Below are 25,047 nucleotides of genomic sequence, written 5' to 3' on the forward strand. Positions count from 1 at the left end.
AGTGTAGTTAATAAATAAAGGAAATTTATAAAAATATATATTTTATTATTGTATATATGTATACTTGTATATATATATAATTATAATAATATGAAGGTAATTGGGATGTCGAGCAATCTAAAAACTACCTAAAATGTCTGAAACCTCGTCAATAAGTTACTTGTATATTTAAATCCAAATCAGAATAAATTCACTTGTCTCTATAAATGCCTTTGTTAACACTAATAGCCCCAAATTTACAGTTACAGTTTTCTTCTTTAATTATTTATTGTTTTATAAAATTCAAATTTTATATCTCTTTCTCTGAATGCTTCTCTCTCTGAAATCTTCTAAATATCTAAATAGGTTCACTCGTCTGGTGTTGGCATCGTTCTAAGGGATATAGGGTCTGACCCGATAAGAAACTTTTTATTAGTAGGTGTGAAAGTTGTTGCTCCTTTAATCTAAACACATGAGAACAATAATGATTCTACGTGTGATTTCAAAACTGAAATTCCTCTTTAAAACAGCGCAAGAATATTTGTTGTAACATTTGTAGCAGCAGCTTTTACTAGACTACAATAGCTTTTTGAGTGATCTATTGAAAGATATGTCAAACTCAATGAAACACTAAGAATTCAATTTGTATACCAAAAAATGATGTATTACTTAACCTTAATATAAATCCATACCAAAACTATACTATCAAATAATATTGGGTCTAAAATATAATATATCCAGTTCTGTTGTTAACCATATTTCAGAAAGGGCGTTCTGCGTCGACCGGAGCAAATAGTAGTCAGAAGTGGCAAGGTTTGCGCTATTATAAAGCGGGTGAGACAAAGCCGCCCAGCCGCTGTTTTTCAATAGTTTTTTAGCCAAGACGGCAAATTATTGCCTTCTGTTTAGTTGCAAGTTCTAGACGGTTTTCGGCAATCGCTTGCTTAAATTTGATGAGTTATTATCCCACTAATGATTTCATCTGGTTTTAGAAGCTAATCATAGAGCACGCCCTTCTGATGCCACCAAATACAGAGCTACATTGTTCCATTTTTCATCACCAATGAAAATTCGGTGCAAAAACACTTTGAGTAGGGTTCAAGCAGCATTTCTAATCTCTCAACGTCTTGGCTTCAATTCATATTGCACCCAATCTACTTGCTTTCGAATGTTTTCTGCTGATTTTAAAGGTTTTGAAATGGTTGCTTAGGTGGCTCCCAAAGATTCTGCGCGCTTAACTTGTGTTTGGCAACAATCTTCGTCGAGCAATGCTTCCACTTACTCATCTCCAAACTTTTTCTTTGCCTTCTAAGTTCACGATAACCTTCCACCAGTATACGATGACTTTCGGCTGAGGTTTTCTTTATATTAAAGTAATGAAGAAGAGCTTCCCACAAAAACACTTTTTTAGGCGCAAAGCTCGACAAATTTGGGTAGAAAATTTTTGTTTTTTATGCTTCAAATGAATGACTTATACTGGAAACGACGCACAAGGGCAGATTTCCAACGCATGTTCAGAATATTGAAAAAATGCAACAAAAATCATGTTACGCCATTTCTTTGAAAATGAAATTATTTAGGTAGGCGACATTATTGGTATAGCTCTGAAACTCTATTTTCCTCCAATCTCCAATTAAATCGAAGGAATCAGGCGATCATTATCCGATCGTTTCGTACCAACTGACTTCCATTTTAAAGCTTATATGACGACATTATTCATTTAACACAGCTGTATGTACCAATCACCAAAATTTAGTGTCTAATAAATATATAGTGGATGACTTTTCAGTATTTAATATAACCCAAAATTGCCGATAAGAGTTCTTAAACAATTTCTAGCATAATTTTTTTTTTAATTTTTTAGTGGAGTAAGTACATGGTTATCATATTTCATGTTGAATTTCAATTAACAATGTTATAAGTCGGAAGATGTTTTTAATAAGCATTATTGAATTTTTGAAGCATTGTTCCAATGCCATTATCGAAACTCTTTATGTTATGCAGTCAGTGAAAATATTTTTATCAAATTAAACTATTCGGAGAGGACTTAAGATTTGTGAGATCTCACATTTACAGATTCACATCAAGATATGCAAGATATGATACGTGTCTCTTTCGAGATAAACCATATCTTGAAAAAATGCAAAGGTGAGAGCGACAAGTTTCTATTAACTTCATATTTTCCGAAGATCTATATTTAAGTATCAAAGAGTTGGGTAATTCTGGAATGCGAAGCTCTAACATTGGTAGGATCAAAAACATTGTGAGAGTTTCGATTTTTCATTGTTTTAACGACAAGAAAGTGAGCCACCTTTCCCGCCATACCCTATACCATATACTAATACTCGCATACAAACAAATAACTTTAATGTTGTGTTTGCCAATGTTTGCTTAAGTGTTAGTTGTTAGGCATCTGTGACCGGAAAATTAGGATTTCCTGTCAGGCAATTACAGTCGTATGAATTTTTGATGTTCTTCGCTGTTACTTGACGGCGGCCAGGCCCCTCTAATGGTGTTACTCTGCGACACAATGTAACGGCGAGGGCGATGTTGATGATAACAATGGGAGCGCTGTTACGGCCGCCAACGCGAATATACCAAATGTATGCATGTATATATATATGGTATGTGCGTTCGTAACTGAGAACGCGCTGAAGTCATTGTACGACATTTCGTTTAGCAGGCGGATGAATGGCAACAAATACGCCTCTGGAGCGTGTGAGAAATGCGGTGTGAGCGATGTGCCAGCCAAACTATTGTACAAGGCACACGTCGATATACATACATACAACACTCATACAAATTTTACTTGTCTTGCAAAGCTCATACATATGTACAGCCATACATACATATATGTATATATACTATACACCAATATAATGGCTTAAACGTGTTGGTCAAAACTTTTTTGCACTACTTTTCTGCCATTTTTGTTCGACTCCGTGTACATGAAAAGGGATTGCAAAGTGGCTTGGCTCTAATGTTTCTACTATTTGCTTTGAATTGTCGTTGAATTGGTGACTGCGCTTTGCATCCCCCTCACCATTAAATATTTAACTTTATTTGCAGTTACTTGACTTGAATGATTGTCATGCTGTTATAAGTGCATACATGCATGCATACATATGGTATATATTATATTTGTTCATACGCATACAATCATATAATATATATTAAGTTTGTTTATAATATATAATTGTATTTGCATAAAACAGAATGAAGATGAAATGCGAAAAGCCTTTCAATTACATAATTTATCAATAAGTCTACATTGCCGCTTTCGGTGGAAAGAAAATGTAAATACTAGCATTTTACTTATGGTATTAACTTGACCTTTTAATGATTGCATGGGCTCACGATACTTTCATCATTTAAGGTTATATCATATTTTCTTGACTTAAGAGAACTCGGAAATACCAGGTGAAAGTGCAAAAAATAAATACTAAGAACAAAACAACAAAAATTATCAATAATATTTTTAGTGTTTGGGAATTATAAGCAACGTTAGAACCCTGTTTCGGTGAATTGAGCGCATAGAATGTTATCTTAACTAATTTAAAACTGTCTACAGAGTACTTTTGTTCAAAAGTTATACAACCTTGGAAACGATTTTTAATTTAATGCCACAATTCATTAAGAAAAACTAAAAATGTTCTCTGTTATAGCGATGATCGCAAAAAAAAAAAAACATTCCAATCCTTTGGTGTTCTTATGCATGTTGCTCGTTGTAGCGATTCGTTATATAAAAAAAAAATAAACTATGAAGTTATAGAATACATTCTATACAATGGACTACTTTGGTAAAAAATCGGTAATATTTAACTATTTCTCGCATGGCGTAGCTTCTGAAGGTGCTGGACTCACATAAGCTAACACAGCCATATAATACTTTGTTTTGAATAAACAAAAGTCGTTGTTTGATTTTTGAAGACACCATCGCACTCAATGATGGCAGTATGCCTAACTCTTAGCTGCCTAAGTTCTTGATAAGTTGATCGTTCAAAAATTAATATTCAAAATGAGAGCCTGAAACACACATTATATATGGCAAACTCTACCTTATTGAAGGAGAAAATATAAAAAAATTCGAATAACGAGTTTGCTGGAAATTTTGTGTTTCTAACGGAATCTTTGAAAAAGTTGCAGAAGTGTTTAGGGGAGTATATTTTATCACAAAACACAAGTAATTGAGTGGCATAGCGCACTCAGTGAAGGCCGTGAAGTCATCGAAAACTTGCCTCAAACGAGCCGTTCATACACCTTGTTTCATAACGATCATAACAAAAAAGTTAGAAACAGTGCTTGAAAATCGTAGTGTAGGCATCAGAGATATATAAAAGTACCTATCTCAATAACTTCTATACATCAACTCAACCCATTTTGGTTAGTGTTTTGGGTATGCAGCGTGGCAATGCTGGACTCGTACCAATATAACTAATTTTTTTGCAAAAACGACATTGAGTAGAGATCGCAAAAGAAATACTGAGGACACTACATTCATCAAATGCATCATTAGTGAGAACGAGGCGTGGGTTTATGAATATGACCGTCCAACAATCTAGGGAATGACGCTCCAAAAATAAACTAAAACCGAAAAAACCTAAATTCACTGAAGGCACTGAAAGCCTTGGATGAAGCGTTGGCATGATTGTATGGGCTTAGGAGCCTATTTTGTAGGCGATAATAAATATTATATTTGCAACAAAATACAATACCTAATAACACATGACAATGTATGTAAGTAATGGGCACAGGGTTCTCATTCCAAAATGTGGACTTTTTTTGCACCTGATTTTTATATCTTAAATAGATATTTGGACGAAGCGATTATAATATTTTATGAGATATTTGATGGCATCAATATTGCAGGAGGTTTGCTCAGTTAATATAATATGTAAAACATTTACATCGTTCGGAAGACGAGACCGAATTGAGATTCTGTTGATACTGATTGGTGATCTACTGAACTCCAACCCTTTTAATCATATTAGTCGTTATACAAAGAAAATATCTAATCTGTTTTCATAATATTACAAGCATAGTTGAAAAAAAAAACAATAAAGCTTCAATTAATTTACATTTACAAGTAAAGAAAAAATATATATATAAATATATTTAATTTGTATAAATTTAATGCATCTCGCAAAACAATTATTATCTCATTGGAAATAATTGGAAATTACATTATATGACCCAGCATAGCAAAAATTGGAAAAGCATAAGAGTCACCTGATGTGGTAATAATTTCATATACCGACACACTAGCAAACAGAACCACCTGCAAATTTATGCACTAGACAAACCAACAAACAAATTTTAACGAGCATTATGTGACACTAATCGTTGTGATGGAATGTCAAATGTCAATAGATGCGATGCATGCCAAATTGTGATAAAGCAGATTCGCTCATTTATTGCACACATCATACAAGTATGAACATACATACATATCTAATATTATATTATGTACGTATGTATATATGGTACATACGTATGGTTATGCAGTCGAGTGTACAGAAAAACCTGTGCTGATTTCTAGTGCTCTCTATATCTTATGTAGATATGTAGGTGTATAAATATTTGTGAATGCCAGTGAAAATGATTTTTCCAAAAATAGCTTTTATGAGCTGGCAGAATTTGTAAGAAAATTAGAGGTTATTTTGTTACCCTTGGCTCACTGGATAAATGTAAATTATTAATATACCATACATACATGTCTACATATATGTAAAAATGCAAATACGCTTGTTAACTTTCAACAATAATTAATTAAGAAACCATACTTTTTCACACTCATAGAAAATTTTCACACAATCAGTGTTGCCAAGCAAAAGACTCTTGTTGTTTTTTTTGAAAAATTTACCAAATGAAAAATTCTCAACAAAAATGTAAAAAAAAATTTAAAAATATATGAAGGGACTTTACAGTTTTAATACCTAAAAACTAAAAGGAAAGTATTTCACGTAGGTTCCTATTTAAACGAGTATGTGGTATATATGTATATATTTTTTGAACTCAAGCACTTTTGGTTACCAAAAATACGCGTATATGTATTCCGATTGTGGTGCAGTGACGTTGAGGTTAACTTTACAGAGGTGACGAATATTGGTTTTAGGCATACGAGGCAAAAGATATATCACAATTGACTGTTTGGATGTTTGGATTTGATACAATTCTATAAAAAGAGGTTTGCGCATGAACAATGCTAAGCCCACTACCATCAAAATTTTTGATTCACCAAAACATCGGTTGCTGAGTTTTCTTAAGCGGATTGGAAAAAATGTTACGCAAATGGGATCCAACGCAAGCAAAAGTAGTGATATTCACAGCTAATATTAAAGAACAAGAAAAAACGTTAACTTCGGCTGCAACGACACTATAACACCCTTTACAGGTGCATTTTTTATAGCATTAAAGGGTATAAAAATATCTTTAATTTGATTTGATTTTGATCGGCCAGTTTGTATGACAGATATATGATATACTTGTAGTACTCCGATGTGAACATCTATGCTTTAAGGTTGTAGTCTTACCTTGGACAAGAACACTACTAGTAGTAAACGAAACTTACTAATATGACGTCGCTGATTTTAAATCTTCCCTCAGTTTCTTTCAAGCAGCTCTAGTTTTAGTAAAATAGGTACTTCTTAAAGTATCGTTACGCGGCTTAGTTAAATTAATTTTTAGGGCAAAAAACTACTAAATTTTTGAATAAACCGCTATGTCTACGTTAAGAAGAACTTGTTTAAATAATCCTAATAGTGTTTGTGGTGACTATATGTTTAGAGAATGCCATTTAAATGGGTCTTATTTTATAAAAAAAGGCATATTTCGACTACTTTGTGGGAAAAAAATGCATAGAACATGCGTCAACAAGGAGAATATACCAAATATCCCTGTTTCATGTGCTTATGGGATAGCCGAGCCAAAATAGTGAGAGTGAATTTAGAGCCGGATAGTATGAATGTGAAACGATCAGTTTGTATGGCAGTTATGTATATCCTATAGTGATTCGATATCGGCGATTCCGACAAATGAGCGGCTTTTCCAAAATATCAGATCGCTATCTCAAATACTGAGGAACTAGTTCGCATATACACAGACGAACAGACAGACAGGCATGGCTAAATCGATCCAGCTCGTCACGTTGATCATTTATAAGTAAATAATTTATAGGGTATCCAACGTTTTCTTCTAGGCGTAATAAACTTCGTGGCAAGCTTTATATCCACGGTTCAGGGTATAATAAATGGATAAGACAAATGATATCGGTGATTCTCAGGATATCTGGTCGAACTTATCTTCATATTATAATATTATCAAAAATGTCTTCTTGAAAAATATCAAACCTAATCGAAACCTCAGTTTGACTAAATAGCGTCTTTAAATTGTCTTTTTTTTGCATAATTACGCAACGAAATAAATTAGTGGATGTGTGTGCATAGTGACTTTACTGGCAATTGGTTTACGAAATATTTAACAAACTAAGTATTATAAATTTCTCACATGAAAGCGATTCTCAAATGCATTTTAATCTCATTAACTGAGCAACAAAGCCACAACGCATACAAACTAGCCAAAAGCTAAGAAGTGAACTCCGAACAAAAGTTCACACATACAATTTATATACACACGAGTGACTTAATAGATAGCACAACATGTATGGGTATTTTATACAGAGAGAAGGCAAATTTATATGCGCATATATAAGTGAATGTATGTGTGTGCGCGTTGGTAGTAGTTACCGATATGTAAATGCAACAAATTTGTAAGTGAATTTAGTAATCTGCCAAAGTAAAGCTGTGAGTATGTACCACATAAGAGTAGTTTAACCCCTGCAATAACATATATGGTAAAACGCAACCAAAAATTATCTATTCATTAACACAAATTTTAAACTGCTCTGAAACTAGTGTAAAACGAGCATATTAGACCGGTCAAATTAGACCAAAACTATGTTAAAAGTGAAGGTACATAAATGTACAAAAATCTAAATATGAGTGAATATCTTCAAAACATGATTAAAAATAAAATACTAAAACTCTTCAACAAAGTTACTCGAGTTATAGGGTCAAAAACTTGTTTTTTCGCGATTTTCAGCGAAACGGTACGTTTTAACATAAAATTACCTTAGACAAAAATTGAAGTTTATAAAACTCTCTATAAAAAATTTTTACTTTGTTTTTTTTTTTCAAATTTATCTGAATCGAACTTGTAATTTTGTTTTCACCACGCAAGCATCATACATGTCCGTAGATTTTAGAAAAATAGAAAGAAGAAATATTGGCCGGTTTTGGGCAGCACTTGAATGCTATATACAGTGAGTACTCTTCTTCAATGGCAACCAATCGGGGAAAATTGGTTCAATACGTTTCTATTTCACACATCGGTTTTTAAATTAGCCCAGGTGCTCCGAAAACGGTTACCACAGCGGATAACGTGAGTTAACGATCTCGTATTGGCAGACAATTGTTGTAAAGCGAGAGATAGTTAAGTACAGTAGGTCAGCAGTTATATGGTGGGTATCCCGTACAACAAGCGCAACCATTTAAGCACAGTGTGAAGAAATATTTGAATCGTTTCGTGACCGTCGAGAAAATATGAATTTACTGGTACACACCAGAGACCAAAGGACTATAGAAACAGTGGACTTCAATCGGCGAACTTGCTCCGAAGAAGAGGAAGACTGAAGAAAGAATTCCTCAAGATTTTCTAGTTGTGAACTGCATGGAGGGCAAAACGGTCACAAATAATTTTGCCAAAGGAGTCTATTTTATTCAAAAAGCTTAAATTCAATTGATATTTAAATTTGCATTAATATAAATCGTGTTTCAAAGCTAAAGCTATAAGTTTTTTGCGGCTCTCTGCAGCCAATTTAACGGTCATTTAGAAGAGAATGACTGTTTTTTTTCAACACCATATAGACAAAACAACATACAAGTAGAATAAAAATTTCGTTTTTTGCTTTAAACTCTTTCATTCAAGTTAGAATATTTTTCGAATAATTATATGTTATAAAACTTCAACAGTTTTGTTTGGTCGCATCTTCTCACACTTTCACACGTTATGAGCAGTCTTTGAAATATCTCATTGTTGGGTTTTGACTAGATACTACTAATACTTTCTGATATTTTGAAAGTAGTATTATCTCATGAATTAAAATAATCCATAATGCTATATTTCCAAAATGAGCTAACCCACTCTCAGCTTGATCTCAAAACGCTCTTTTTGACTAGAGCACATAAATAATGTTGGAAGGCGTTCACATATTTAATTTGTTTGCGAAATTTATCGAGCACGTGCCAAGGCTGGGTTAACAAACTACCGTCGTAACATCCTTTCTTACACACGCACACACTTGCAGACACACACACATATACATATACATACATATGGAGATACACGAATATCCCACACGCATAATTAAGTAGAGTATCCTTCGGGTCTTATGCAGTAGCTCATATTTTTACTAGTAGTTATTACTCAAATTGGGTGTGTGTATGCTAATGCATACATATGCATTTACAGTAAGTGCGTTTATATGTGTTTGTGTTAGTGTAAAAGTGTAGGACTGCAATCAGCTCAACTCAACTGTTTGGAACTAAACTCAGTTGAACTGAAATTCCTTGGAAATTCTTAAATGAACAACAAAATCATACAACAAAGAGGCCAATAATAGTAGCAGCAGCTACAACAAGAACAACAACAACAACAACTGTTGCAGCAACAACAAACATTTCTGTTAAGTATTGTACAAACAGTTTTGTTTCCTTGTTCCATTGTTGTTATTATGGTTGTTGTTTTTGTAAATGCTTCCAGCAAAGTTGGCAAGTGCAAAGTAACTATACGCACACACATACACATACTACTGTATGTGCATAGTAGGCGCTTACATAAGTGAGTAAGCATGCGATGGCAGCACGTATAGCATTTTCGGTTATGAGTAAGAAAGTTTCAGCTGATTTATGCACTACTTGCGCTGTTTATATTTATTTTATGTTTACATAAGTTCATATATTTGGTTATTATGTGCTCGCATGCATATATGTATTATATACATATGCATGTATAAACAGTGTGTGCTTTTAGGCGCAAGAAGTTCGTGCCGTTTATGTGTACAGTTATAAACACCACTTATATCGGTTTTTATATAGTTTTGCTATTTTACAAGGCTTTTGGACTAATTCCTCAATAGCGACTTATAAACGCGTTTTTCGACTTTGCTTGGGTGATTACTTGGAAACTAAGAATTTGCAAGGACATGCCATGTTTCTGCACGTTCTGTATTTACTATAGTTCTCCATACAATGACCTACACTGTTTTTAATCTAATCAAAAATCGCATTTTGACAGTCCAAAAACGACCAGAAGTGTTGGTAAAATTCCATTTAAAATAGGAAAAAACGTTATCACATGCATTTGATTGTATCGTTTGTATGACAGCTATATGCTTTAGTCGTCCGATATCGTTGTTTACCGTTTTACGGTTTTGTTAAAAACTACTAAAACTGCGATAAATCTATAACTAAATGCGCCAGAAACATAAAATTTTACACCCGAGATTGCACGAAAAGGCTTTACAAATGTCAAATTTAAACGAAGGCCGAAGCATAGCCCACATTTAGGTGAAAACCCACATTTTGGGACCTACTCGACCAATTTCAAATCAATAGGTGATAATATTCTGGCATTCCTACATTACAGTTTATAATCAGACAAAAACCAACAAAACGGCTGACTTTATTCCGCATATATCGGCAAATATGTGAGTGTTTTTCCAATAACAGGGAAGCTTTGATTCTATAATGGATAAAATCAGGCGAAAAACTGCTATAAACTCCATATAACTAATATCAGGATTTTAAAACATTTAGTTGACCTTACTTCTTACATATTTGAATTCTTTCGCAACTTTTTATTAACTTTCTATTTTTCTAGTAACTTTTTTCAAACTAGTAAGAGAGAATGTGAACTGTAGCGTCATAAACCCTTACTGGAGGAGGGTTGACTTTATTCTCAATTTTATTTCGAGCTCTGATTTTGACAAGAATCTCTTAAAAATTAAATAAGAATATGCAGAGATAAGAAAATGACGACAAAGCAATACAAATGTAGCTCACAATAATCGATTCTAATATCTTCATAAGCCTGTCCGTATACAACCCAGCTAGAAAATATCACCTCATAAACCGAGCTATAAGATAGTAGATTAAGGTACGAAATGTCTTTTTGCTGCTAAAGAGCAGTTAATCATAGGGTCACTGTGCCATTAAGTATTCCATCCAGCATTTTGCATGAAAAGCCAATTATTTTTTCAAAGCTTAATACTTTCTTATAATACCTGCGCTAGACATGCCACACAAAAGCACTAACAATGGCAAAATACACTTTCACCTCACGGTAATTTATTGGCATAATTGTTTTTAAATATTCACCATGATTGATGATTTAGTAAAAAGCTGATAGAGAAAATAATATAAAATAACCGAAAGTGTGTGTGTGTTGGTATGGGAGTGCGCTCTAATGTACTCGGATTATAGATATATGGAGCACGTATACGCCCCGTAGTCCACATTGCCTGCACGTCGAGGTACTTCTGTGTCGGTGTGTGCGCTTCAAGGATTTCACTGTTTTTCCACGTTCTCAAGGCAACAACGCTTTCGTATAATTGAAATGTTTTCCACCTCCAACAATAAAGCAACAACAACTAACAACCAACAACAAACCAAAAAAGCGCATTCAATTTTGTACATAAATAATGTGTTTTTCTGTGCTATTCCTAGAAGGTTGCCAGCGCCTGACCTTTTCTATGTCAAAGCCAATGATGCGTGTCAAGTGAGTGGGCGGGGAGGAAGCGAGAGAGAGCACTGTTAAATTGTGCGGTTGAAGTTGCTAAATTTGAATATAATAAATATCTAATCGAATATTTTTGGTATCAAACTATTTTCATGTATTTGTTTTTGAATGTATGCGACATTAGGCAAATTAAAATGTGTCGGAAATTTTGGCATTACTGTAAATTTATTAAAATGAAATTTAGTGTTGGGCTAATGAAAAGTTTGCGCTATGCTATTTACCTTGGCGAATTAGTTTTCGGTGTTTTATTACGAAAAACTATTTGGATAAATTATTAAATATTTATAATTTTTCTAGGAGATCTATTATTTTTCCTTCCCAAAATTGTTTAACTATTTTTATAATAAATTCGGAAATTCAAATCGTGCATTGAATTGCATAATTCTTACATCTGGTTTGTATTAGGATAACAATGAAAGTTTGTGAAATAAGTAATACTTATGTTTTTTTTGAAAATAACACATTATGCCAATTATTTAATGATATATCGGTTGAATATTAGATAAATTTCTTTTGCAATATTTTTTTCTGATTTTATTGAAGACTTTATCACAACAATCTCTTATATTTATACTTTTTTTCGTTACAAAGACAACTGATCCAATTTTATTGAAGATCGTTTCTAGCTGACCCGCAAAAGTACACACATTATCAGCCTGGCTCCAACACTCAGTCATTTGAGTTTTGTTTCGTGCTCAAAAATTATTTCTCTTTTTTCAAATTGAAATGATATTTTAATCTCTCAATTCATAACTACGACTGTGTAACCCACGTTTAACTTGTTCTGTCCAGGTCTAAAAATCTGTTTTTAATAATCCTACACTAACGAAAACCAATAACATTTTTAAGACTACAATTACAAAAATCTCACGAAAGAATTTTCACGAGCAAATGTTTTCATCAAACTTTATATTTTAAATTAACTGTAAGGAATATTATCTGATACTGTTGAATATCTTAAGGAGTGACAAACTTTGGGAAATCAAAACAAGAAAAAAGAGAAACGTTAATTTCGGTTGCACCGAAGCTAGAATACACTTCACAAATACAAATGGAATGGAAGCATTTAATTTTTATCGTGCAATTTGTATGGGAGCAATATGCTTTAGTGGTCTGAGCTAGATTATATCTTCAAATATTGTAGTACCCGTGCCAAAATTCGTGAAGATATCTCGTCAAATAAAAAAGTTTCCCATACAAGAACTTGATTTTGATCGTTCAGTTTGTATGGCGATATCAGACAAAGAGACAGACGGACATGACTAAATCAATTCAGCTCGTCACGCTGATCATATACCTATATATATTTTATAGAGTTCCCGACGTTTCTGTTAGAAACTTCGTGACAAACTTACCCTAATATACCCGATTGGGGGTATACAAAAATATGTCGTACATTGCTGACTAGTGCTTATTTGGAGTGTACCAAACTTCGATTTCAAAATACATAATAATGCCTCTCTCTGCATCTACAATTCTTACGCTCAAACGTACATGAAAGGTTAAATAATTCATTTTTTCCGAGAATGTTTCTGGGTGAGATACACTGCATTCGAATCCTAAAGTTGGAAAACAAGGAGATGCTCTTTCCACTGCTATAATCAGAAAAAATTAAGAAAGATTTCATTTTATCTTACTCACTAATGCAGGGGACTTAATATACGTATATACACGTTTATGGGCTTCTCTCCAAACTAATCAGTCAACATGAGAACAATATACCAGTAAACTGTATGGTTGTAAATATTTTGATAGTTATGGAATATATGCTAACTAATATCAGATAATTATTGAAAATATAAAAACATAGTTTTTGAAGCGTTAAATTATTTAAACCGATTATGCAAGCAATGAATTTTAGATACCAATATATCATGGTAGTATTAAAATACTCCAAAAATGTTACTGCATTTTTCTAATTTCAAAGCAAAAATTAATGTAAAGTAGTGACCTATATAAAACATAAGCTACATTTCGATGCGATAGAAATTTTTTTTATATACTTTTAGCTTACTTATATCAAGAAAGTTATCGCAATTGAAATCAAGGATACGCAATCATTTCAATTTCGATAAGCATATACCCGAATATTCCAGAAAAACATTTTGGTACACGAAAAAAACTAACCACTACAAATCTCACTACAAAAATTATAATGAAATGTCTTCTAAAGTGTTTTCTTCTAATCAATAGAATGCAGCACTGTATAACATGTGTGTCAACAAAAAAATCCGACAATTCTTGGTCTTTGCGGCCAACAAGAAGCTTCTCGTAAATAATTATAGAACTTAAGCCAATTAGGTGCAAATAAACGTGAATGACTTTTTCTGGAAAGCAAATAAATTAATTGCTCATTTAGGATGGAGCTTGGACACGACATGCCGTGAAGCATTATTTACAGAAACGAAACGGTACTTATGTACGTACAAATGTAATGGAATCCTAAAAACCGAAGCAAAGAAAAACAAGTCGTAATATCAGCAGTCATTGAGCACACACTCGTATATATACACTTGTAGATGTATGGTATGTATGCATCGGTGTGAGGGTAAATTAGATATTTGCTATACATTTGTACAAAGCGTAAAGGCGGTGGGAGTAAAGGAGTTCGAGTGGTGTAGTGGATTAGTGTAATTGCAATTGAAGTGTTTGCCAGCGAGGTGAATGTTATTGTTTTTCTTAACTATCAGCGTATTTTGTTGCGTTCTTCTGTATTCAATATCGCTTTTTTTTAATTTGTGCGAAGATGAAGATGAAAATGTGTTTATATAGGGTGTTTTCTGATATTTTAGGAATTATTTGGGTACATGTAAACTTCAAGATAGTCCTATTCCAATCCACCTATATATTTTATCATAGAAGTTTGTACATTTGGCTTTTAAATTTGTGTCTAAAGAATGGCGCCTAATTTTTTAGCAGTCTACCAGATATCTGCACAAAATGTATGAGCATTATCAAGAGCATCATTAAACTCATAGGTATTAGCTTTGGTTTTGAGTTCTAGAATTCGCCAGCAAACCTTTTTTTGTATAAACTTAAAACTGCTTGTTAAAAGTACCTACTATTTCTTTTCATATGCCTTCTCATCACCTTTAGAAGCTCATACAATAACGTTTTCTGATAAATTCTGATAAATTTTGCAACATCTAGCGAGTTTGAAAACATAACAATATTTTCCAACTTCCAACTAACAGCTAATGTCGGGTTGTTTTGTTATTGCATTCCGAAAAAAAATAAAATCGGGCTCTTAATAATAAATTAGGGGTAGTTTTTAAGTCTGAGAACGCGACAGATCTTAGAGAATTTTCTTTCTACACACTTAAATCCATGAATTATATTTTTGAGGTGAGCATATCGAAGAATACACGTATCTACAGTTATAATGTAGATTAATCTTCTTAAAAAGATAACTGTTTGTTTTTTCATAAATAATTGTTTTATTTTATAAGCTCTTAAAAAAAATTTTTTAGCCGCAAAACTTTTTGTTTCCAAACCCAAAATATACATAACACTTAACACAAACTAAAAACACAAGAAATGCTTGTAAACCATAATCTCATAATCAAGATTGAATATAATGTGTGTTTTTGTGAGAATTTGGCTCTGAATCTGCAGAAATTAAACCAACAGGGGTTAAATATGCTTGGAAATTTGAAAAAGGAACGAATCTAAAAAATTTGGATTTTATGTCAAGACTGTGTATAAAGCTTTATAGATCACAGAGTTTCTCAAAGTGAACTCTCCTAAAACCAATATACAAAAAAAAAACCAATATACCAAAACAAATCGATTCAATTCTAGCGTCGACCTCTCAATGAAATGATAAAAAGAAACAAGAGGTTAAGTTATTTGAAGGCATAGAAATTGTCGATATAAGATGGTTGGAACCTGTGAAGTACTATAAAATATGGTAGGTTTTATAGGGAAGATTGATGATCAAACCGAAACAATTCCTACATTAAAAATACTGGTTTCGAAGTTAACACGGTATTCACGATTTGCGATGACAATGTACAATTCAAACCCAAACGGTATATTAACCGTCATGGTCTATCGGTTTTATTGTTTACAGTAACATTGCATGTTCGTGAACTTCCGTACAATAAAAAAAAACGACTTTTTTGTATTTCAATATTAAAAATAATAGAAAAAACTTAATAAAAAAAAATTACGGTGACATAAACACAGCGCACGTGACATCATTTTTCTTTTCGGAAATTTCACGAGACACTGTCCCACTCTTACAATATAGGTAATAATATTTATATTTTTGGATAATTGTGCATTCACAGTGAATTTGTGGCGCGATTGAAATAAAACTCGACTTACCTGCGGCGTGCGCGTATCATCGCCAGGCCCGGTCACAACGACACCACCTCCACCGCCAACGGTGGCACCCACTGCCGAGTAATTACACTGGCAGCCCTCCTCACAGCACAGACGCACCAATTCGTGCTCGCCGCATGTGCACGGCTCCTCGTCCTCCTCGTCGTAGGCGCAATCTTCACGTATTAAAATAATATAATCCGCCTCGAAAAACTCATTGCGTGTCTCGTCGAAGACGACACGATTCTTGCGCGCCGGCGGCGGACGATTCGGTTTTTTGAGCAGACCGCGCAACTGACCGTTAACTTCACGCATTTTGTTGGTGTCGATGTTAAAGCTTTGGTATTTAATTTGGTTGTGGTTGTCGTTTGGATTTGTTTGTTTTGTTATTGCACTTAAATGAGCTTTGCTCGCACAAATCTCGGGACTTCTTGTCACGTCGAACGCGCACGATTCACTTTGGTTTAAATGAGTGTAATTGCTTTCACTGTTCACTGACAAATTGTTTACACTACTATCGTTGTTGTTGTTGCTGGTAATATTGTTGGTTTTTAGTAAATTATTTTCATTTTGCTCGCGCACACAATTCACACAATCACAAATCGAATTCGTATCAATGTCCGCGCTCACAATGACCACAGCGTTCGGCTGCACAGCCGTCGCGTCAATACCGATGGACGACACCTCGTCGAATAATTCGTCGTAACATTCGAAGTCGACAGAATTTGCAAATACGTTGTCCGCGCTTGGGCGTAACGGCGGTATGACACAGTTGCTGTAAATGTGGCCGGCGCTGCCGCTACCTTGGCCTCCGCTTCGTTTGAATTCACACTTCTGTGTGTTGCGCACGAAATTCGGATTTTGATTTGTGTCCACACCAACAGACAATGGCGGCAATGTACTTGTTGCTATTGCTGTTGTTGCTACGTAACCAACGCCACCGATGATATCACTCAATCGGCGCGCATCAAACTCGGACGTCGAATGACCCACCAACGGATACAGCGCGTATATGGGCCGATAGGTGGCGGTATAGCTGGCGCTTGGTAGGTAATATTCAAAGTTGTTATTGTAACTATTGTTGTTTGTATTGTCAGCGTTGCTGTTGTTGTAGATAAGAGGTCCTGCTGTCGCTGGAAAATGCTGCTGATTTCTAGGTTTTGTGGCAACGAATGCGCTTAGCCGACCACAACTTAAAGCCGCTTTCGGTGGTGGCGGACGTGGTGGTGGTGTTGGTGTACGTGATCTTGCTGGTGATGCTGCTATTGGTGAGTGTGTTTTTAGCGTTTCCGAATCGCCTACCGGCTGCTGGGCTAAACGCTGGCACGGCGCGTTCGCAAATATTGTGGTTTTTGTTGAGCTCGAAGGCGTCGCACTCAATTTCGAGTTAGTTAAAGTTTTCGTCGTAGTTATTGTTGTAATTGCATTTGTTGCAGCAGTTGTCGCTGTCGTTGCGGTTGCGTTGGTCAGTGCAGTTTCGCGTGACGCTGCGCTATCCGTGGCTTCTGTTGTGCCACCTTGTTTATGGCGTGTCGACGCGCCTTCAACTATTGGCACGCGATTTTTGTTATTGTTTGTTTCCACCGCACCACTGATTGTTGTTGTTACAACACTGCTGGCATTCGCCTCACACGCATTTGTTGCCTGCGTTAGGGTGGCTGTTTCGCTACTTGCCGCAATCACTACTTTATGCACTACTGCCTCTGTTGCCTCCTCCCCTTGGTCGTCGGCAGTTATTATTACCTCAGTTGGACTTGTATTGTGTGCCGTTAGTTTGTCACCAGCACTAGTCGCTGGCAGCGAATCAAGTGCACCTACTCGTTGCTTGTTAGCGAATACAGCTGTTCGGTGGACTTCCGTCTCCTCTGTCGCGGCCGCTGTCGGTTCTCGCTCTCGCTCGCTGCTCTTTTTGCACTCTTGAAATGTGTGCGCTGTGGCTGCTGCGCACTCGTCGCTGTTGTAATGCACAAAAGTGTTGCTAATCTCCTCAATATGATTGTGTTGATTGCAATTATTTTTATACGCCTTATTATTGTTGTTGTCTGCTAACGTAACGTCACCAGCACTGCTGTTGTTGCAATGCGTTGCTGTTAATTGGATTGCACTTGGCTTTTCAATGACTGCAACTTTTCCGTTTGTCGTTACAATTACTGGCGACCTTACTGCACCAGCACAATACCGTTTCTTTGTGCCACCTGCAATTTGTCCAACCGCAAGTGTTGTTGTTATGATTTTTGCTGTACTTGCAACGTTGGCTGCCGTCGTCGCCACAACCACTTGTGCTTTATTAGTTGCGTTTCTTTGCCTTATGCTATTGTTGTTGTTCTTTGGTATTTCCTTCGTTGGTGCGCTGGTCGCCTGTCTGGCAGCACACTGCTGCGTCGTCGTCGTCGTCGCCGAGTCGTCTCCCAATAAGCCTTTGTGCTTACCTTCGAAATGTTTGCCTTCGCTGCGGTGTTTCAAGGCTTCTACCACTTCGTTGTTGGTGTCTGCTTGTTGCGATACACAAACTGCACGTTCGTCCTCGTGCGCGTCCTCGTCGTCCTTGTTGTGGTTGTCGTCGGCGTCAGCACTTTTTTGTATACTCTGCAAGTTCTGCTCGCTCACACCTGCCGTCACTGCATTGGCATGTGCCTCGTCGTACTCGTGCGGAGTTTCGTCTTTTAAATGATTGCGTGTCACGCATATCAATCCACGAAAATGTTGTTGCAAGCGTTGCAAACGTTGACTAGCTGCGAACTCATCGCTACCACCAAATGGGGGTGCGCGCTGTGAGAGTGCTCCTTTGTGACTTTGTGTCTCGGCGACGTATGCTTTATCGCTGACGTCGTGCGTGGCGCCAACTTCGGCTATGTTTTGTCTATGCACAAGTAGTTTATCTGCCTCACTTAACTTTGCATTGTCTTGCTGTGGTTTTACAGGCGCATGTTCTCCATATTTTTCTGCATCTAGCCTATATATTTGCTCCGCGTCCGCTGGCTGTAGCGCCGCGCTCGGCTTTTGTTCCTTACTAAAGTTGTTATGCTCGTAGGGAATATGCACACTTTTAGTTTCCTCTTTGCCGTCAATAGTTTGCTGTGCAGCAACTTGAACTAAATTGTTGCAGCACCCCAGCCGTTGTGTGTCACTTTCGCTTAGTGGCAGATTAGCTAAGAAAGCTGAGTGCGTGTTGATCGTTCTCGCCTCGTTAAACACTTTCGCATCCTTTGCTACGCCAGCTTCTATGGCAACATTAGCCACTTGTGCCTCAATGCTTGGCTGTGTGCTGTGGTCGTTGTCGTTTTTGTTGTTGTTAGTGCGTCCTTTTGGCCACTTATCTCGTGCATTACTTACACTTTCTGGTGCCGCGCCGCTAGTGTTGCGCCCACTTGAAAAAATTGCACACTTAAATAAGTTCTCTGTGTATTTTTTCCTTTCCACTTCACACTTTTCTCTTAATACCTCTGCCTCTGCTTTGTGCAACACCTCACTTTTATCACTTATTTTGCCTTCTTCGCTCGCTTTGTGATAACTCTGCCTTATCTGGTCGCACGTCGTCGGCGTCGTCGTTTGTAGGGGTTCACCACCCGCAGTCGCTGTCCCAATTGGACTGCTAATTACAGTGGTATGCACAGAAGGGTTGTTGGTCGTCGCGTAGACCGTCTCGCTTTCATTAATAACTTCGCAACGGTGTTGGGTGCAATCTGGTGCTACTTGTGCCTGCTCCGTGCACGACGGTTCGTTCGACCAGTTCTGTTGGTATTTCTTCGGCTGCGTCTGTTGTTCGTATTGTTCGTAGCTTTGCGCTCGCCCGTCGCACGGCGCTACCTCACTATGCCACGCACTTCCACTTGTAAGCTGTGGCCTCACTAAGGTTTCGTCTGTTATACCCCGCCCCCGTAAGGCATATACATTCGCATTATTCACTTTATATACTAAGAATTCGTTGTCGTCGGTGTTGTTGTTGTTGTTGCTGTTGTTGCTGTTACCGTTGTTGGCGTATTCAATGAGCGCAACATTGGCCGCCGCGCATTCAGGCTGTTGAAGCTGGTATGACTGTTGTGACTTTTGTTGATGGCGCTGGTCGTGGTCGCTGCTCGAAGTGATAAATTTGAAGTTCTGTTGCGAATTATGTATTCGTTGCGCTCGTTGCGTATTCGTTGAATCGTAAGCAGTGCCTATTCCACTGTTGTTGTTGGTATTATAGCTGGTTGCTGGTTCGCTTTGTGTCTGACAGTGTCCTTTGTTCGTAATTCGCTGACAAAATATTTGTTTAGATTGATTTGCGCAAATCACGCTTTGTTGCTGACACTTTTCAATTTTATCTACACTTGCTTTGGCTTGTTTCTCTTGTTGACTTTGTTCTTGTTTCGCTTTCCTTGCACTAAGCTCTTTTTTATTAACACTCACCACACTTTCTTTGCATTCTTCATTCGCTATTTGTTGCTGTGTCTTATCCGCAACGAGTGTAGACAATTCGCATGAAAAGTATTCCTCAAAATTTTCAACCTCATCCACCCTGTCTGTATTGAAACTCCTATCACATCTACCTTTGTCGAAGTCGAGCTTCTCAGCTGTCGCTGGTGCTGTTTCTTCAATCAAATTCGAGTGCTTAACTATTCTAGCGCTTACAATTGGTTTTAATTCAGTCTTATTTTCGTCAACCTGCACTTCTATACACCTCGCATCAGTGCTACAATTTTTGCCTACTAGTGCTAGGGTTTCACCCCGTTTTAGACAAATGTTACTTTCTGTAACTTCTGAAATGTTTTCATGAATGGCCTTTATGGTATCGACATTGGCACCACTACGACGTTCACTGCCTATGCTACTAACGCTGGTACCGTTATTGCTGCGCACAGTGGCTGTATCGTCTTCGTCGTTTTGCTCGCCACCCTTCGCTTGGTTGTTGGCCGCACTACAGCCTCGTCGTTGGCCCCCCCTCAACGAATTCGCTTCACAGATACACCACTCATTCAAATCATTTAAATTACATAAATATTTGTTATCAACACTGCCTTTGGCGTCAAATTCACTACACAATAGATTTTCACAATTCGCTACAATACCGTTATACACTAAAGCGCATAGTCGCTGCTCAGCGCTTAATAATTTGCAATTTTTCACAATTTCCCAATTTTTTCTAGAATTTAATGAAAATTTCTTCTCAGCTGCTACAGCTTTTTGAGCTGCTGCTGCTCCAGCCACACGTCGTACTCGTATGTCGTTGTCCTCGTCGTGCTTGTCGTTGCTGGCCAAGCTGACTATTCTATGTGCTTTCACATTCACCACATTGCTTTCATCATAGCTGCTTTCACTAGTTCGCCAACTGACGCTGCCACTACTCTCGCTGCTGTTGCTTTCGCTGCTATGGCCTGCGCTTGGATTAATGGTTTGTTGCTGTATTAAGGTTTTCGTGATGCTGCTCCTTGCCGCTGTCACGTCCTCAGCCTGTTGGAATGTGTCGTTTGCAGTGGGGAGAATCACATTCGTTGGCGCCACACACGTACTACCGTAGTCCTTCGTGCACGTAATCGTTACTCGTTGTGGTGAGCTCGTTTCGATCGATGACGAAGTTGATTTCGTCACGTCCCTTACCGCCCCAAGCAAATCGCTGGCACTTTGCTGTATGCTGCTGCTGTCACAGCCACTGGCACTGGCATCGTCAAAGCTCGCCTGCTGAGTGTGGCTGTTGGTAGCATTGCCGTTCGCTGTATTCTGGTTAGTGTCGGAGCGCAGTGTTGTTGTTATGCTAGCTGTTGTTGTTGTAAGAGCATAAGTCGCACTCGTCACAGTCATTGTTGCTGTCAATGTCGCTGGCGTAGTCACAGCGCATGCTCCTGCTCTCCCACCTGTGCGCTGCGTTGCGTCGTGTTTACTCTCCATACCACCGTTATGTCGTGGCAGCGCCGCCTTCAACCACCCAAATGTTAACGCGGCTGTTTCGACCACTGTACTCGTTGGCGTTTCCGTTGCACTGTGCGAACATGTTAACGCCAAGCGATTCACAAGTTGCTCTACTGATGTTGTTGTTGTTGTTGTTGCTGTTGCTTCTGTTGCCTTATTAATATCTTTTGTATCTGCTATTCCCGCTTTGTCGCCTGGCATTACCCGTGCGTCCCCCGGGTACATTGAAATTTCAGCTTCGACGCATTCCTCCTCGCCGTTGCGTTCAATTGGCTCAAATGCCGTTGCTATTGTTGTCATTGTTGCTGTTGTTGGTGCTTCTATCGCTAGCTCTGCCGGCGTTGTGCACCGATGCATTGTCACTTCGCTGCCTTGGTCACCGCAGCCGCTGCCGCTGCAACTGCTAACAATGGGCCAACAACAACTATCATTTATTGCTGTATTCCTACTGGCACCACAAGCACTTCCGCTGTTGCTCCCAACGTTGCTGGCATTGTGCTTGTCGCTTTGACTTTTATTGTCATCAACAAAGCGCAGCGTTGCATTTCCCTGCTCGCCGTCGCTTACTGCCGTTTTGGCGCTTGGCTGCCTTGCACTTTTGTTGTTACTTATTGCTTGTTGTTTGTTGCTGCCTGTTGTTGTTGTTGTTGTTGGTGAGTTGCCAACAATTAGTTGCTGCTTTTGTTGTAATTCGTTTGCGGTTTGCACGCTTTGTTTGCCCTCAGTTGTCATTTTGCCAATTGCCTTTTTTATTGTTTCTGTTGTTGTCGCTGCCGCAGCTACTTCCACACCCTCCGTTACCGTTGCCGTTGCCGTTTCGTCGCTTGCTGATCGTTGTGAGTTGGCCGTGGAGAAGATCAGTAAATCAAGAAACATCATGTTTGTTGTTGGAACATTTCACAATGCGTCACCAAGCTGACCGTTCGGCTTCACTGGCTATCGAACATTTAAAATACTGTAAATAAAAATAAAAGTAAAATGAAGATGAGTCCACCTTTAAGTATAGGTATACTGAAAAAGATTGAGCTTAAACAAAGTGGAGGTAAATGAGACTTTCAAACAAAATCAATGAAAGATAAAAAGTATGTGCGAAAAGTTTAGTCTTTAGTATCGTTCTTTATTATCGAAATTGACTAATATAGCTGACAAAAGCTACAAAACACCATTAATTAAGTAAAATTTTTTATTCAATAAGCGTACGATGGGTCTTGAATAAATGAACCTTTATTTGATATCTATAGCCCACCCGTTTCTTATACGTCTGATCAATTTTGACTCGGACAGGTCCATTTAAACTGCGCGCGCAAATCGATTGATAATTTTTTCCTGAATTGGTATATTTTTTATGTTTTTATGTATGCGCGACTAAGCTAGTTACTATGCTACATATTATACTTTTTTTTTTATCTTCCAAATGCTTTCTATATTGTAACATGTTTGGGAAAGATTCAATTAACAGCGTTCGAATCGTTATATCATGGAGACTGACGAACTTGCAAAAATTCGTCAGTAACAGTATCGCAAACGTATTTTTAGTCTTAAAAGAAAAACACTTTTCAAATCGAAATAAAATTAGTTCATATTTTAAATTTTTTGCATAACTCGATTCCAGCGCCACCTAGGGAATTTTTAAATTTACACTAATAGCACGTGCATTACATAAAACGACGTCTGAAATTTCTATAAAAATCTTTATAGTAGCTTACGAATTTAAGGCTAAAATACAGATAAAATTATGTATCCGAAACCGTTACGACTTTTTTTTTAGTTTTAACGTTGGAAACGTTGGAGACTCTAAAGTGTTTATACCATATAAATGATCAGTGTGATGAACTGCGTCGATTTAGCCATGTCCGTCTGTCTGTCTGGCTGTATATACAGTTTCTAAAAAATCGATATACAATTTTGCCCCCAAGAAACTGCGTACTTATCGAAACCACTGCTATCGAACCACTATAGCATAAAACTGATCGATCAAAATAATGCTCAAAACCTTTTTAAACCCATAAGTGACGCATAAAACTGTACATTTAAATTAATACAATATTCGAGTTGTGCATATTTTAAGCTAACTATACACAATTTGTACTTTGGGGTTTCCCATATAACATTCAAATAAAGTTCATTCGTTTAATGACAATAACACCGATTTTTTATTATTATTGTATAAGATGCAATTCTTCGTACCAACGAAGCTGATTTTTCTAAAAAATACCTGCAATCTCTTTGGTGGAAAGTATTGTGCAACTAAACCATAACTGCCGTTAGTAAACTTGCTTTCAGATGAAAAAAGTTTAATTATGAAAAATGTTTGTACTCCTTTGAAATCTACTTCTTTGTTGAGCCAAAAAAATAAAATATAAAATTATTCAGAGGGTTTCACATTTCACTTGTTGTCGAAGAAAATTTACTGAATAAAATGCCTTTTCATAAAAAAAAATTATTTTGTTAAAAATTAAAATATTAAAATTTATATTCTATACATTTTCAACAGGGTGTATAAACCGATAATAGCAAAACGAACGCAAATTAGTATATATATATGGTATGTACCCGACTTTTTTCAGAATTAATTAATTTTATCACTTCCAAAGCGTGGGAACTCACTTAACTTTTAGCTACCTGCACACACTTACACATATAGTACACACATTTGTAAAATTTTCTTATCTCTTAAAGCATTACCTTCTTATTATAACCAATTTATTTTCGTTACTTTCACGGTAGTCAATATTTCGCGCTCGAAACGAGTTTTCAATTTATATTTATGAATATTTTTCTTCGATTACACATGGCAGGTGCATGCCACCTTACATACACACATTAGATGTCCCCACAGGACATTGCACAATACGGATAGACTTTGCTTTCCACAAGCGCAAGCCAAATACGAACCAACGAAAAGTACACGAAATTCCCTCACACACACACATTCAAATGAAGAGCGTGGTGCGCACGCAGAAGCGCAGGTAATATCAGGTCACGCTTCAGAGGCGATCA

At 36.9% G+C, this 25,047-nt stretch overlaps 1 protein-coding gene across 1 annotated transcript in view; it reads right to left on the bottom strand.

Moving 5' to 3' along the window:
• LOC106625318 (platelet binding protein GspB) overlaps window positions 1-22,952 on the bottom strand; it is a 36,844-nt gene extending 13,892 nt beyond the window's left edge. The window contains exon 1 of the mRNA XM_036376039.2: window positions 16,165-22,952. Within this exon, the coding sequence (XP_036231932.2) occupies window positions 16,165-22,926 (6,762 nt within the window). The 5' untranslated portion in view covers window positions 22,927-22,952. The remainder of the gene's footprint in view (window positions 1-16,164) is intronic.
• Between the last annotated feature and the right edge of the window lie 2,095 nt (window positions 22,953-25,047).

Source organism: Bactrocera oleae, chromosome 5 (genome assembly GCF_042242935.1).
Source record: "Bactrocera oleae isolate idBacOlea1 chromosome 5, idBacOlea1, whole genome shotgun sequence".
Classification (NCBI taxonomy): domain Eukaryota; kingdom Metazoa; phylum Arthropoda; class Insecta; order Diptera; family Tephritidae; genus Bactrocera; species Bactrocera oleae.